At 53.1% G+C, this 12,606-nt stretch overlaps 1 protein-coding gene across 1 annotated transcript in view; it reads left to right on the top strand.

Moving 5' to 3' along the window:
* The first annotated feature begins 2,030 nt into the window (after window positions 1–2,030).
* The window catches only part of VANGL1 (VANGL planar cell polarity protein 1), a 45,288-nt gene continuing 34,712 nt past the window's right edge, over window positions 2,031–12,606 (top strand). Inside the window, exons 1-2 of the mRNA XM_054564908.1 lie at window positions 2,031–2,064; window positions 11,084–11,287. Of these exons, the coding sequence (XP_054420883.1) occupies window positions 11,217–11,287 (71 nt within the window). The 5' untranslated portion in view covers window positions 2,031–2,064; window positions 11,084–11,216. The remainder of the gene's footprint in view (window positions 2,065–11,083; window positions 11,288–12,606) is intronic.

Below are 12,606 nucleotides of genomic sequence, written 5' to 3'. Positions count from 1 at the left end.
CTGTTTTCTGGCTGGGAGGGCAGGAAGAGGTTTTGGGTGGGAGATGGTGCCTGAGGTGGATCTGGTCGAGAGGAGGAATTTTAGTGGGTAGCCTCCTGGGGTTTGGGGAAGCCGTGAGAACAGGCAGGAAGGGAGAAACATATGCACGAATTCGTGGAAAGTATAGTCATGCTGCAGCCTACAGAGCACCCGATGGGGGGTACCCCATCCTCCTAGTTGAGTTTGGAAAGAATGGATGCGAGATATATAAATATTATCTTTATTGCTGGTTAAGGTTACAAGCTGGAGAGCTTGACTTTGGGCAAGAGCTGAATGGGGCTGACCCACTTTGTGACATATGAGGGGGTCCGGGCAGGCCTCCAGGTGGTACAGACCACCATTCGGTGCCTGGGAAGTTTTCCAGCTCTTCCCTTTTCAACGTGAATACTTGAGATTGTCAGATAAAAACGAACAGTAGATGGCATTTAAAGGGGAATTTATATCTTAAAATTGAGTTTATTTTATACTACTCTTCTTTCCCACAAAAGCACCACATGGTAAGGCAGCTAGACTTACTACGGTGAATAAGAATCACTTTCCGTGAAAATTCAGCCAGGATCTGCAGATCATATGCGGGCTGTTCAGAAGCATCGTAACTAGAATTGGAAATCCCTGGCTTCCTGTAACTTTGAAGGGTCTACACTTAAAGATGAAAGAGACACATTTTTATAAAGCTCTGCAGTGAAGCCTGGTGGCTGGCTGGGGGTGGGAGGGGCCGGGCGGGGCGGGGCGGGGGGGAGTGGCCAGTGAAGACAGCACGTGGAACATAGGATGCCCTCTGAAGAACTGCATATACGGGGACCAGAGGGGGAGGGGAAGAGGCGGTGAGGGGAGAGTAAGGGCTTTGGGGGCTAAAGTGCCCTAACCAAGGCTAGTTCAGGGTGGGCGTGTTTGGCCCTCCTGACTGTCCAGTGTTCATCAGATGCTGCCTCCACGCAGAGCTGTGTCCTGTAAGCAGGTTCAGGTCCCAGCCAGATTCCAGGCTCTCCACATGGATCCCCACTCCTACCCACACAACACAACTGAGGAAGAAGAGTGCAAATATTCGTACAATAGTTGACAACTGCGCAGAGCCTAGGGGGCACCAGCCACTTTCCGTAATCCTAGTACTGTCGACCCGCAAGGCTGGCACCGGACCCTCTCGCCTTTCTCATAGGGAAGCAGAGGCTCGGAGCCAGAGGCAAACCTGGTTGAGTCAGGGTGGGAACCTGGATGCCAGCCTTCCGGGGGGGGGCTCTTCCAGCAGTTTCTAGGAGGCGGGCTGGGGGGGGGGGGGAACAGTGGCGGCTCTGTTCGGGCAGGAGGAGGGAGAGGTGGGCTGTGGGGGCGTAGGGGACCTGAGCTTGTGTGGTTATCTGTGAGGTGATTGCCTGGCTGTGAGTGAGTTTAAGTGTGAGCATACACCGGTGGGGGTGTGGATGTGGGTGCTGGTCAGTTCTTTGAATGTGTGTATGAGTATGTGGGGGAGGGGGGTGGTTAGCCCTTGGACTGTGTGAATATGTGTGTTCAGGATCCCATGAGGGCAAATTGGATTGCCCTTGGATTTTGTGCACAGGTGTAAATTTGTGCATGTGTGTGAACTTGAGAGTGCAAGTATGTTGGGGTGCTGGGTGGGGGTCAATCCCTGGCCACGTGTTTATGATGTGTGCGTGAATGTAGGGCGAGGGTCAGTCCCTGGGGTCCGTGTGCGTACGAGTGTGAGTGTGAGCGTGTGCGTGGGAGTGCGTCCCGAAGCGTGGAGCGACAGGAGAGGGGGGAGACGCCGCTGGGCCCCGCCCCCCGCGGCAGGTGGGCCGGGCCCGCGGCGGGGCCGGCCGCGCTCGCTGCTCTTGGCTAGCGGCCGCGCCGGGCTCTCAGGGCTGGGCTCGGGCTGCGGGGCGGCGCCGGGACAGGAAGCGGAAAGCGGCAGTGCAGCGGCGGCGGCGGCGGCGGGGCTCTGCCTCTACAGGAGCCCAGCGCAGGCCGCAGAGCCGGGCCGCTGCGAGCCGAGACCGCGGCCGCGGAGCCCGCACGGCCGGCGCCGAGGTGAGTCCGGCGAGAGGCCGGGCGCGGAGGCGGCGCGGGGCGCAGACCTCCGGCGGGGAGACGCCCCCAGCGCGGATCCCACACCCCCGCCGCAGGACTCAGACTCCGGTTCACCGCTCTCCTCCCGCCTCCCCTCCTGCGGACCGCACCCGGGGTGTGCCTCCCGGGATCCCACTCCCCTCCCACCCCCGCGAGGTGCGCCCCGCCTGCCCTGCCCTGCGCTCCGCGCTGCACCCCACTTCCTTGGATCCCGGGATTCCTTCCTCGCGCCTCGGACGCCCCTTTTCCCCTGGCTGCACTTTGGGGTGCGCCCTCGGGGTGCGCGTTCTGGCGGCCGGCAGGGAGTGGCCGAGCGTCCCTGGAGGCACCGGGCGGCTGCTTCGGCCGTGCGGGCCGGGGGCCGGGCGCGCACCCTCGTCCCCACCCCGCCGCGGGGCTCGACCCGGTAACCGCCAGCGGCTGGGGGCCGCCCGGCCCAGGGCCAGAAACCGGCACAGAGCTGGCCTGTGTTCACACCTCGCTTCCAAAATTGAGCCGGCCCCGGAGCCGGGGGGGCGAGTCCGGTGGCGCATCGCTGAGCGCAACAGGCAGGTAGGAGTTTACTTTCAAAAACGCCGGGGTGGAGCAGAAGGCGGCCGGCAAGTCTCTGCCCGAGGGGTCCCGGTTGGAGGAAATCTCCCTGCGCCCGGGCAGCTTCGCCAGGGGCAGGACCTCTTTTCTAACTGCAGTCTTTGAACTGCCCCGAGCAACGCGCCTAGAGGAGTGTGAAGCTTTATAAAAATTTAAACGCGTCGGTGGTGGAGGGAGGAGTGGGGCGGAGCCGCGGCCTGGCGGCCGGAGATGAGCTTGGAGTGAGACTTGGAGCCCAGAATTCTGTTGCTCGGTTTTCACATCTTCAAACCAGGTATCAAACCCGCGCCGCGAAGGTGTTATGAGCTCTTTTAGCTGCTTGTTAAGAGTTGCTGGAGCGCTTTATTATGGTGATTGTGTGGCTGGCACTTGCATTTTGTTAACCCCTCTTTTTTTCCGGGGCTGTGGTTGGAAATGAATGTATTTTTAGACACTTATTCCAAAAGCTAGCAGGCTGTAAAGAATCTGGCATTTTCAGTGATGTGTTTAGAAATCTTACAGCGTTGTTACAAATATTATAACTTGTGTCGCCTATCAACAGTGCTAATTAGCATTCTCCTTCCTGAGGGTGGGTTGTTTGATTACACAACTCCTGGCTCTTTAAGTGAGATGGCAGAAACTGTCTGCATCCAGGGAGATGTAATTAGTCATTTTATGTAACCACTAATTAGAGTTTTTAGAGTCGAATTAAATCAATGTGATATCGTTGGGGCTTTGATTTGTGGGAGGAATCTGTTTTATTTTATAGTTCAAAGAAGTAACACTTTTCACCTATCTGTGAGCATTTAGCATTTCTCCCAACGTTGGTTTCTAAGTGTAATTAGTAAAACACCTAGTGTGAAATTTTTACTGTTAGTGTTGGCTGTGTGACTTGGTTGCAGCTCAGTTTGTAAGTGAAATGTGACAAGAATTTTGAGAGTGGCCTGTTTGTAAGGACTGCCTGTTCGGCAAAATCTTTTTACTGTTCTGTATATGAGTGACCAGAGAAAGACGTGAAGGGGTTTCCGTCCCAAGCACCCATTCCATGTCACCCTGCTCTCTTTGAAGAATAAACAGGCACTGAGTGAGGAAGTTTTTACAATTGTTGCCCACCTTTCTTTGTGTAAGTAAATAGTCCTGCTAATTGCTGCAGTGCATTTTCTGTATCTCAGAGCACAGGTTCTAGATTTAAACTCTCAGGGTTCAAGCCCTAGCTCCAGCCCTTACCGGGTGTGTGACTTGGACTCCTTAACTGTAACATGACGTTAACATTTCACCTCCCTTACAAGGTTTGGTCTGATGATTGAGATGTTACATGCAAATGACTTACAACAATCCCTAACACATCCTCTACCTGTCAAGTGAACCAGCCGCGGCTGTGGGACTAGCTGGGTGTGGGCAAGTGATCTGGGCATGGTGCTGTGCCATGTTCCCGAAGGCGGGCCAGACTGGATTAGGTGGTCTTGGGCCCGGACCGTGTTCCTCCTCGGGGCTTTGGCCCGGCCTGAAGCGTGCTGAGGAGGTGCATGGGTGTTCTGCTGGCCTGTGTCCACTGTCCTTCTGCATGCCACTTCCTGGACAGCAGTCCCAGGACCCGGCACCGTGGGGTTTTCCGAGGACGTAATCCCCTTGCAGTCTGTTTTGCCGAAGCTTAACTGTCTAGCAGGGAACGAAGGGGTTACTTGAAAACAAATGCACAGCATAGGACCCCAGACATGGCAACTAATCACAGCCGCTTCGAAATATATACCGAGCTGCTGGGGTGTTTTAGCTGTAATTAATGACTCAAGTCAAGAGCAGTTATTCAGGGAAGGTGAGCTGAAATCATTGGCAAGACAGGTAAAATGAGGGTGGTGTTTTCTTCCCTTGTTAATAGTCACCCAGAATCATTCATTTGTAGGAGCTCTGTTGGAATGAAAGAATTGTGGGATTTGTCATAAATGCCACAGGCCCGCTGACCCCACATCAGTGACCTGGATGATGGTTTATGGTTTATAGACCACAAGTTCAGCAAAATGTTTGGCCCACGTAGCCATCGCTCTGCACACCCCTCTGCAGTCCCGAGGTCTCCCCACAAACCCAGTAAAATGCGCGTAGTCTCCTCCGACCCCTGTGAGATGCTCTTCCACCCTGGGAACAGTGAAAGGAGGCCTGCCAGGAACAGGATGGAAGTCATTAAATTACTTAGCGACTGTTAATGGCATTCGTTAAAGATAGACTATGATAGACCACCCCACCCCCGAAAGTACATAAAGTCAATGAAAATGATACGCAAGTCACATGCCCTACAAAGGTATTCTGAGAGAATTTCACCTTACTGAATAATATAATACCTAATGGCTGTGAGTGCTTACCATATACGAGGAACTGTTCTAAGCGATTATGAATTATCTCACTTAATAGCCACCGCGAGTCCATAAGGTAAATTCTATATATAATTCTGTTGTTATAGTTAGGGAAACAGGCACAGAAAGGTTGAGTAACTTGATCTGAGTCCACACAGCTGGTAAGTACTGGAGCCAGGATTTGAACAGGGACAGTCTAACCCCATTGCTTCTCTTCTGTAGAAGTAAAGTTGACTCTAAACAAAATTATTTAAACCCTCATGTTCCCCTTAAGTGCCACATAATTAAACACAGGTATCTTGAGAAAAATGTTATCAAAACATAGTAAAAATAATAATGGATGGTGCCAGCCTTTCGAATTTTATGTACAGTATGATAAAGATTAAATCTTCGAAGTAACGTACCCAGAATGCATGAGCAGAGATGCTCCAGAACCTCTGTCCCTTCGACGCACGTGCCCCGCGGAGGGTGGCGAACAGGGCAGTGGTTCTGCCAGTCCGTGTGCGCCTGCGCGCCCCTCGCGGGGGCGCCTTCTGCCCTCCCAACCGGAGTTACCTTAATGACTTAACGCGCTCCAGGCAGAGCTGTGGATGTTTCTATAATTTCCTTTTCACAAAGGTTAGCTTCTGTTTACCGCTGTCATTACCATAACATGCTATTTCCCTCACACGGTTTTCTGAACACCGTGTCCTCCCTTTACGTACTAGGTATACTTCCTGTGCGTGAACTTGACTTTGGGGGAAGAGTCTCTTCCAGGCCACCAATCTTCGCTTTGCTTTGAGTAAAGGGAGGTGAAGGCGGGTCTTCCTGCCGTTTTTGCCGGCGAATTCCAGAATTTAGGATACTGCCACTCAGACGTGTCCTGTGTACTGTCTCAGCGCTGCGGTCCTCCTGGCCTGGGAGGGGACGAGCCCCAGCCGGGTCCTGGCGGCTGCCTCCTGCAGTGCCTGCTGCTCCTGAGGGAGAATGTCACACAGCCGGGGAGGCAGCTGGTCAGGGCGTGTCTGAAGTCGAAATTGTGCCTCTGAGTGAGACCAGAGTGAGCGGCAGGGCAGTGCTGCTCCCAGCCGTTGGGTCTTTGCTGCTGAATCTAACGCCTGCACCTTTTCCTCTTCTGGGAGCCGGGGATTTACCCTGGACGGTCTCTGAGGCGTCTCCCACAGGAGATGTGTGGCTTCCATTCAGCACACACCGAGCGCCTGATAAAGATTAAATCTTCGAAGTAATGTACCCAGAATGCATGAGCAGAGATGCTCCAGAACCTCTGTCCCTTCGACGCACGTCCCCCGCGGAGGGCGGAGAACAGGGCAGTGGTTCTGCCAGTCCGTGTGCCCCGGAGCTGGAGAGGCAGTGGTTGCTGCCCTTGTGGCGCTTACTGTCTGCTCAGGAGCCAGACATCAGCTAATCACTCAAATGGGGAATCGGACGTTGTGATAGAAAGCAAAAGTCCAGGCTGCTGGAACGGGGTGTGAGCAGGGAAGTAACATCACGCTGTGATTTGAAAGATCATGTTGGCGGAAGCCCCGCGTGGGGGCCAGGTCGGGGCTCAGTCCTAGGAGGAGGGTTCCAGATTCCAGGATCCTTAGTGACACCTTTATCTGACCCCATCCCATTCAGGCCAGTCAGACAGCCTCTCAGTTAGTTTATCACCCTGGGAATCTGGTTCCTTTTGGAAACTTTATTATCTTCCTGATAAGGCGACCCTCTGACCCTGTCTGAGTTCCGCTAACTTCTTGTGCATACAAGGAAACTATCTTGTAAATATATCATTGCAGTGATAAGCTTCAGGATGTGCTTTTCCCTTCTTGCCCAGGGGTCCACTTCCGTGGTTTCAGTTACCTGTGGTCACCCACTCTCCAAAAATGCTAAATGGAAAATTCCAGAAATAAGCCATTGCTAGGTTTTAAATTGCACCCCATTCTGCATGATGTGATGAGATCTCCCTCCATCCCGCCTGAGAGGTGAATTATCCTATTGTCTAGTGTATCCACGTTGTAGATGCTACCTGCTCCTTAGTCACCTAGTAGCCATGCTGGTTATAAGATCGCCTGGAGGTACCGCAGTGCCTGGGTCCCAGGGCCTGTTGTTTTACTTCATGGCATCTTAGGCAGCTCCTTTCCTCTCATCACATGGGCCTGTGTCATCTCACAGCATCGCAAGAAGGGTGAGTACAGTACAATGAGATATTTTGAGAGAGACCACGTTCACATTTTTATTACAGTATGTTGTTATAATTGTTCTATTTAATTGTTATTGTTGTCAGCCTATTACTATGCCTAGTTTATAAGTTAAACTTTCTCATAAGTATGTACATATAGCCCAAAACATAGTATATATAGGGTTTGTTATTATCCGCGGTTTCAAGCATCCACTGGGAATCTTGGACCGTGTCCCCCGTGGATAAATGAGGGGCTTCTGTATATTGAACTACTGAATATTGAAGTTCTTACATAGGCTTTTAAAATGAGTTCTCTCTGAATTTTTGTCATTTGGTTGCCTGTTGCTGCTGCTTAAGCCGCACTCAGATCTTGGACAGGAGATCATAGTAGATGTAGAAGGAGGGGCCTGGGCTCTGTATAGGCTGGATTGGCTGAGGGAACCTGTGGGCTTTGTAATGGGTTAGCTCTGCAGGAAGTGGGCAGCTGAGAGCTGGGGGAGTGGGGGCGGGGGAGGAACCTCGAGGACAGAGGGCACTTGGTGACCACAGGCTGCGTGGGAGGAAGGGGAGAGGGGATTGAAATGGCACAGGGCAGGAGCCATGGGAACTGCAGGAGGAGCGCATCGCCTGGCAGAGGAGATTGGAAAGAAGAGGCCAGGACAGTGGAGAGCAGGTGTGAGGTGGCTGACGATGAGCCGGGTGGGGCGGAAGTGTCTGAGTGCGACCTGTGCCTCGGGGACCCAGCCTTTCGGTTCTTGTCGGGTGCCTGTATGTTCAGAGTATCCTGGGCATAAACAGTAGCTCTCGTCTCTGGGTCTTATATTAGAGTAAACCATGGATGGAGAATAATGGGCGCATTGGAGTCTTTAGGGACAATTGGATGGGGAGACGGGAGGGTGTGCTGGACGAGTAGCATCAGTGCCCTGCAGTGGACGGACGGTGTAACATGTGCGTTGTCATTGCTGTGTCCCCAACCTTGCCAGCAGGGCCTTGCAGTGGATGCTCACTACATGTAGCAGTGGCTGGGTGAATAGATGGGATAAGGTGTAGGGGATGGAGAATTAGGAGGCAACCTTTGGTTTAGGCTCAGAGCAGTCGCTGGCCACCCAAGAGGGTTTCGGTGGAAGGGATGGAGGCCTGGGGTGACGGTCGAGAGCAGGGGTGGCGGCACACACAGACCCCGCTTTTGATAAGCACAGGCAGGAACTGTGGGAGAGAAACCGGACCAGGGCAGCTGGTAGGGTTCAGTAGAGCCTTTCCCCAAAGGAGCCCATGATTTCCTTTGAGGGACATGCCTGGAGTTGCCTTAATGGACGGCCAGAATTTTTAATGAGGATGGAGAATTACGTCTGCTGGCAGAGGAGAAGCAGGGATGACACTTGGGTTGCCAGGTGCCAGAGGCTTGGCGTGGGGAGCCTCGATGCACGCTCACAACCAGCCCAGGAAGTGATCTTGTGAAACGGCCTCATGTTTGGGGAGTGGGGGTTGGAATCAGAAGCGCTGGGAGGCGGGCATCGGCCCCACGGTGGCAGGGCCTGGAGGCTGGAACAGGATCAGCCAGGTCCGCGGGACCGGGGCCACCCGCCTCTGAGACCGCCCCCGGCAACAGTCAGCCAGAGTCAGCAAGAAGTTGAGCTGGAAAGGGCAATCAGGAGGCGGGTTGGGAGGCAGAGAAAGCGCAGGAGCTGTGGGTGGTGAATTCCGAATGTGGAAGAGGGTCGGGGTTCTGGGCGGAGCAGCCTGTGTGAGAACCTGCAGGTCAGCAGAGAGCAGGGTGAAAGGCCTTCAGGGAAAGAGTCTGGTTCAGGGTCCGCGGAGCCTGGCTCACCTCCCGACGGTGGCTCTCTGGTAAGCGGCTGCAAAGCCCCGAGCAGAAAGGAAGTGAGACTCTAAGGTGCTGAAAGCTCATTGAAGTTGCTCGTGAAAAGGGGGGTGGGGGCAGAGGAGGGAGAAAACAAGACGAGTGGGCTTGGAAAGTCTTCTAGGAAAAGTAGGGGTAGGTCTAAGAGCAAAACTCAATGCCTGTGTTTCACATTCATGGTTGCCCCAGAAATAGGCTGCCGTATTTCTCTTTAAGGGATGAGACCTGAGGCTTAGTGAGCAGTGGGCTGAGATGCTAGCCCAGTGCCATGTGACTACAGGCGAACCGCAGGTGAGCCGCAGGTGGGGAGGCAGCCTGGGCACCGCTCTGCCCTGCTCCTTCCCAAGAGAGATAAGGAGGACGTCGGGCTTCGGAACCGGACTGGTGCACTGACAACCATGACTTTCATTTATCTAGTACATACTTGGAGCCACTGCTGGGAGTGGTTGCGCTTGCAGCTTCTTTCTTTCTCCCAGCAGCCCTGTTAGATACATTTTACGGATGCAGGTTCAGAGAGGTGGAGTATTACGACTGAGGTTACACAGCTAATAAGCCAATAATACCTGGTTTGGGAACCCAGCTCTGGATCCTCTATCTGCTTACGCCTGCAGATCAACCCCGTGAAGACGATGGCTCCTTGGTTCGCCCAGTCTGACACATGAGGAAACTGATGCTTAAGGCCAGTGGCAAAGCCCAGGCGGTACAGACAGGGAAGACTCTGGCTAGAACCCGTCTCCCTCTGTTCACCTGGGGCTCTTGACAGCAGAGGAGGAAAGCAAGGATGAGTCACGAGGTCCAGGACCCAGGACTGGCATCCAGGACCGAGGAGGCGAGCCCTGGGTCACTGAGCCCCCAGGGGAAGGCGCCCTCTGAGGGTGGGGGCTGTGCTGGTTCTCAGGGGACTCCCTCCAGACTTGCAGGTGGTTGCTGGGGTCTGGGGACTGTGGCCTCCCCCAGCAGGGACAGGGGCGTGGTGTTTGCAGGCCCTTTGTTGTTTCTTTGCACTTCTCCCGCTGGCTCTGTGCTCTGTTTGCCGTTTGCGCTTCCAGGGGCCCAGAGAGGAGGAGCGCTGCTGGGCGGGACCGGCTCTGGGGCGATGGGTGCAAGGGAGGGGCGCCACTTGCAGATCCACGTTTTGCAGGAGCTGGTGTGTCGGGTCCAGGAATTCACCTGGAAATGTTTCTGCTTTATTTTTATTGCCCGGCAATAGCCAATGGAAATGTGGGAAAAGACCTAGGAGCCTGCAACTCTTAAATCACCTGCTCTGTGTTTCTGATGTCCCTCTTCATCCTTATCTTGACACAAGCGATTGTGTGGGGTTGTAACTGCAGGGTAGGACCGTGGGACTCCTGGGCCTGTGGCCTGCTCTTTCAACTTGCCTACCATCATAAACAGCTCCAGGCGTCGCGGTTATCCTTTTAAACGGCTCTGTGATATTTCTTTGGGTGGATAAACCTATTCCCCTGTTTTGGGGGCATTTAGATGGTTTCTAGCTTTTTACTGTTACAGACAAGGCAGTAACAATAGTTTCTCTTTAAAAAAGAAATTAGTTCCCTAACATAAATTCTCAGGAATTTGGGTTCCTGGATGGAAGAGACTTGAGAGCTTTTTTTTCTTTTCCTTTTCAGTTGGCCTTCGGAAACTATGAGCACATTCCTTAAAAGTGACTTCCCTGTGTATCGTTTTTTGTAACCAGCGAGCTGGCGGTGGGGGCTGGGCATGGTGTCTGGGGCTGTGGGAAGCCGCCTCCCCCAGCCTGAACCTCTGGGGGCCAGGTTGTGTCTAGGGACATGGCTGAGGGCCAGGTGTCACCTCCGGTTTTCCTGCTGCTGTGGTTGGGGGCTTGGCTTGCCAGTCACCTGCCTGTCTCCCAGACCCTTGGGGAACTTGTCGCTGCATGAGTGGAGCACTTGGTGCCCAGAAGCTTCACTGTCACTCTCTTGTTCGATAACAGAGACCCCATGGGAGGCAGCCGCTGTCATTTAGCCTCCAGCCCCTTTAGGCTGGCTTTGAAGGTTGATACCTGTTTTTCTCCCCTTTCCCCAGAACTTGTTCCTGTTGAAGAGTGGCTCCTTGATTCCCAGACACTTTGAGGTTTTAGAAATCCAGTCGGTGAAATTCTCTACCTCGACGGAGAACCAGTACCTGCTCCTTCATCAGACGCAAGCTGTCCATTGCTATGGATACCGAATCCACGTATTCTGGATATTCTTACTATTCAAGTCATTCGAAAAAATCTCACAGACAAGGGTATGTAAGCCGTGGATGGTTCCACTTTTCCTTGTTGGGAACACTCGCAGGTCACTGGGGCATTTAGATTCACTTTTCAAAGCCACGCGAGCTGCAGGCCTGTGGTGGCTGGGCGTTTAGTCCATGTGCGTGAGAAGCGGAGCTTGAAGAGCATTTAACATGCGTTGGGAGTAACCACACCACCGAGTTGCACATTATTGCTTCCATTACAGTCGATGACCTTAATTTCTCACAATCGACTTTAAATTAAAGTTTCTCTCTGCAGTGGAAATGTTTCTTCATTTCCAAGTACTTCTCATAGATGGCAGTTCTCCCAAAGCTTTACAAAGAATGTAAATGAAAATTTTTTAAAAACCATGTTAATTCGTTGCTTTTCAGCCAAAGCTGCCGACTCGGGACATTTTGCATTTGCCACGAGGCTTCCGCACTGAAGCGGGATTGGCCTGGCGCCTATTTCTCTCTGACTGGTCTTCCCATTGAACAAACCCTGGTCTTGAAAACACTGTCCTGGGTCCTGGGGGCTCACCCTTCCGCTGAGCGAAGTGCACGGGGGTGCACCGAGGTTCCCAGAGCCCACCATACTGCAGACCTACAGGGTGTTTGGCGAGTAGCAAATGAACAGAGACATGGCACTGCACCGCTTCGGACTGCGGTTGGTAAAATTACAGTGCCGCCACTTCTTTAGACTCATCTGTGAAATGAGCACAGCAGCACCCTCCTTACAGGGTTGGTGAGAAGTTATTCAATGATGCATGTAAAGCATTTCACACCGCGCACAGTAGGAGGTTGCTAACCAGCAGCTGCATTAATGCTATGAATGGCTTAGCACTTCAGCCCCAGAGTCAAAGGCCTCAACTGGCCACTGGCCAGAGCCCCACCTGTGGCCCAGCCCTGCGTGGCCTGGGAAGGGTGACTGCGTGGCATGTCCCTGACTGAGCAGGTCCTCACACAGGGGGCTGAGTGCAGATACACGCACAAAAAGAGGCCTGGCAGGGGCTCTCCTGCCGCCAGGAGGGGTCGCCCCCCGGGAAGGGGCTGGGCACAGACGGTGGCTGACGGCAACGCTCCTTTCTTTGGTGTCCTTCTGTACTCATTCAGTCTTTTACAGGTGTGTATCTTGCAATTAAAAATATGATTGGAATAAGAAAGAGTACAAGAAAGGTTTTCAAAGACTTTAATGACATGTAAATGTGTTCATGTGGCCATGTTACAAAAAACAAGGTTCACATCTTCATCTCTCTAACAGCTCTATATTCTTAGAAGATGGATTGTAACATATTGACCACGTTTGTCTCTGAGTTATTAGGGATCTGAATCTG

The sequence above is a fragment of the Pteronotus mesoamericanus genome, unplaced genomic scaffold, assembly GCF_021234165.1.
Source record: "Pteronotus mesoamericanus isolate MK-2021 breed Mesoamerican mustached bat unplaced genomic scaffold, CSHL_Meso_final scaffold_99, whole genome shotgun sequence".
NCBI lineage: Eukaryota > Metazoa > Chordata > Mammalia > Chiroptera > Mormoopidae > Pteronotus > Pteronotus mesoamericanus.
Note: the sequence above shows the minus strand (reverse complement) of the source record. Positions and strands in the feature narration are given on the sequence as shown.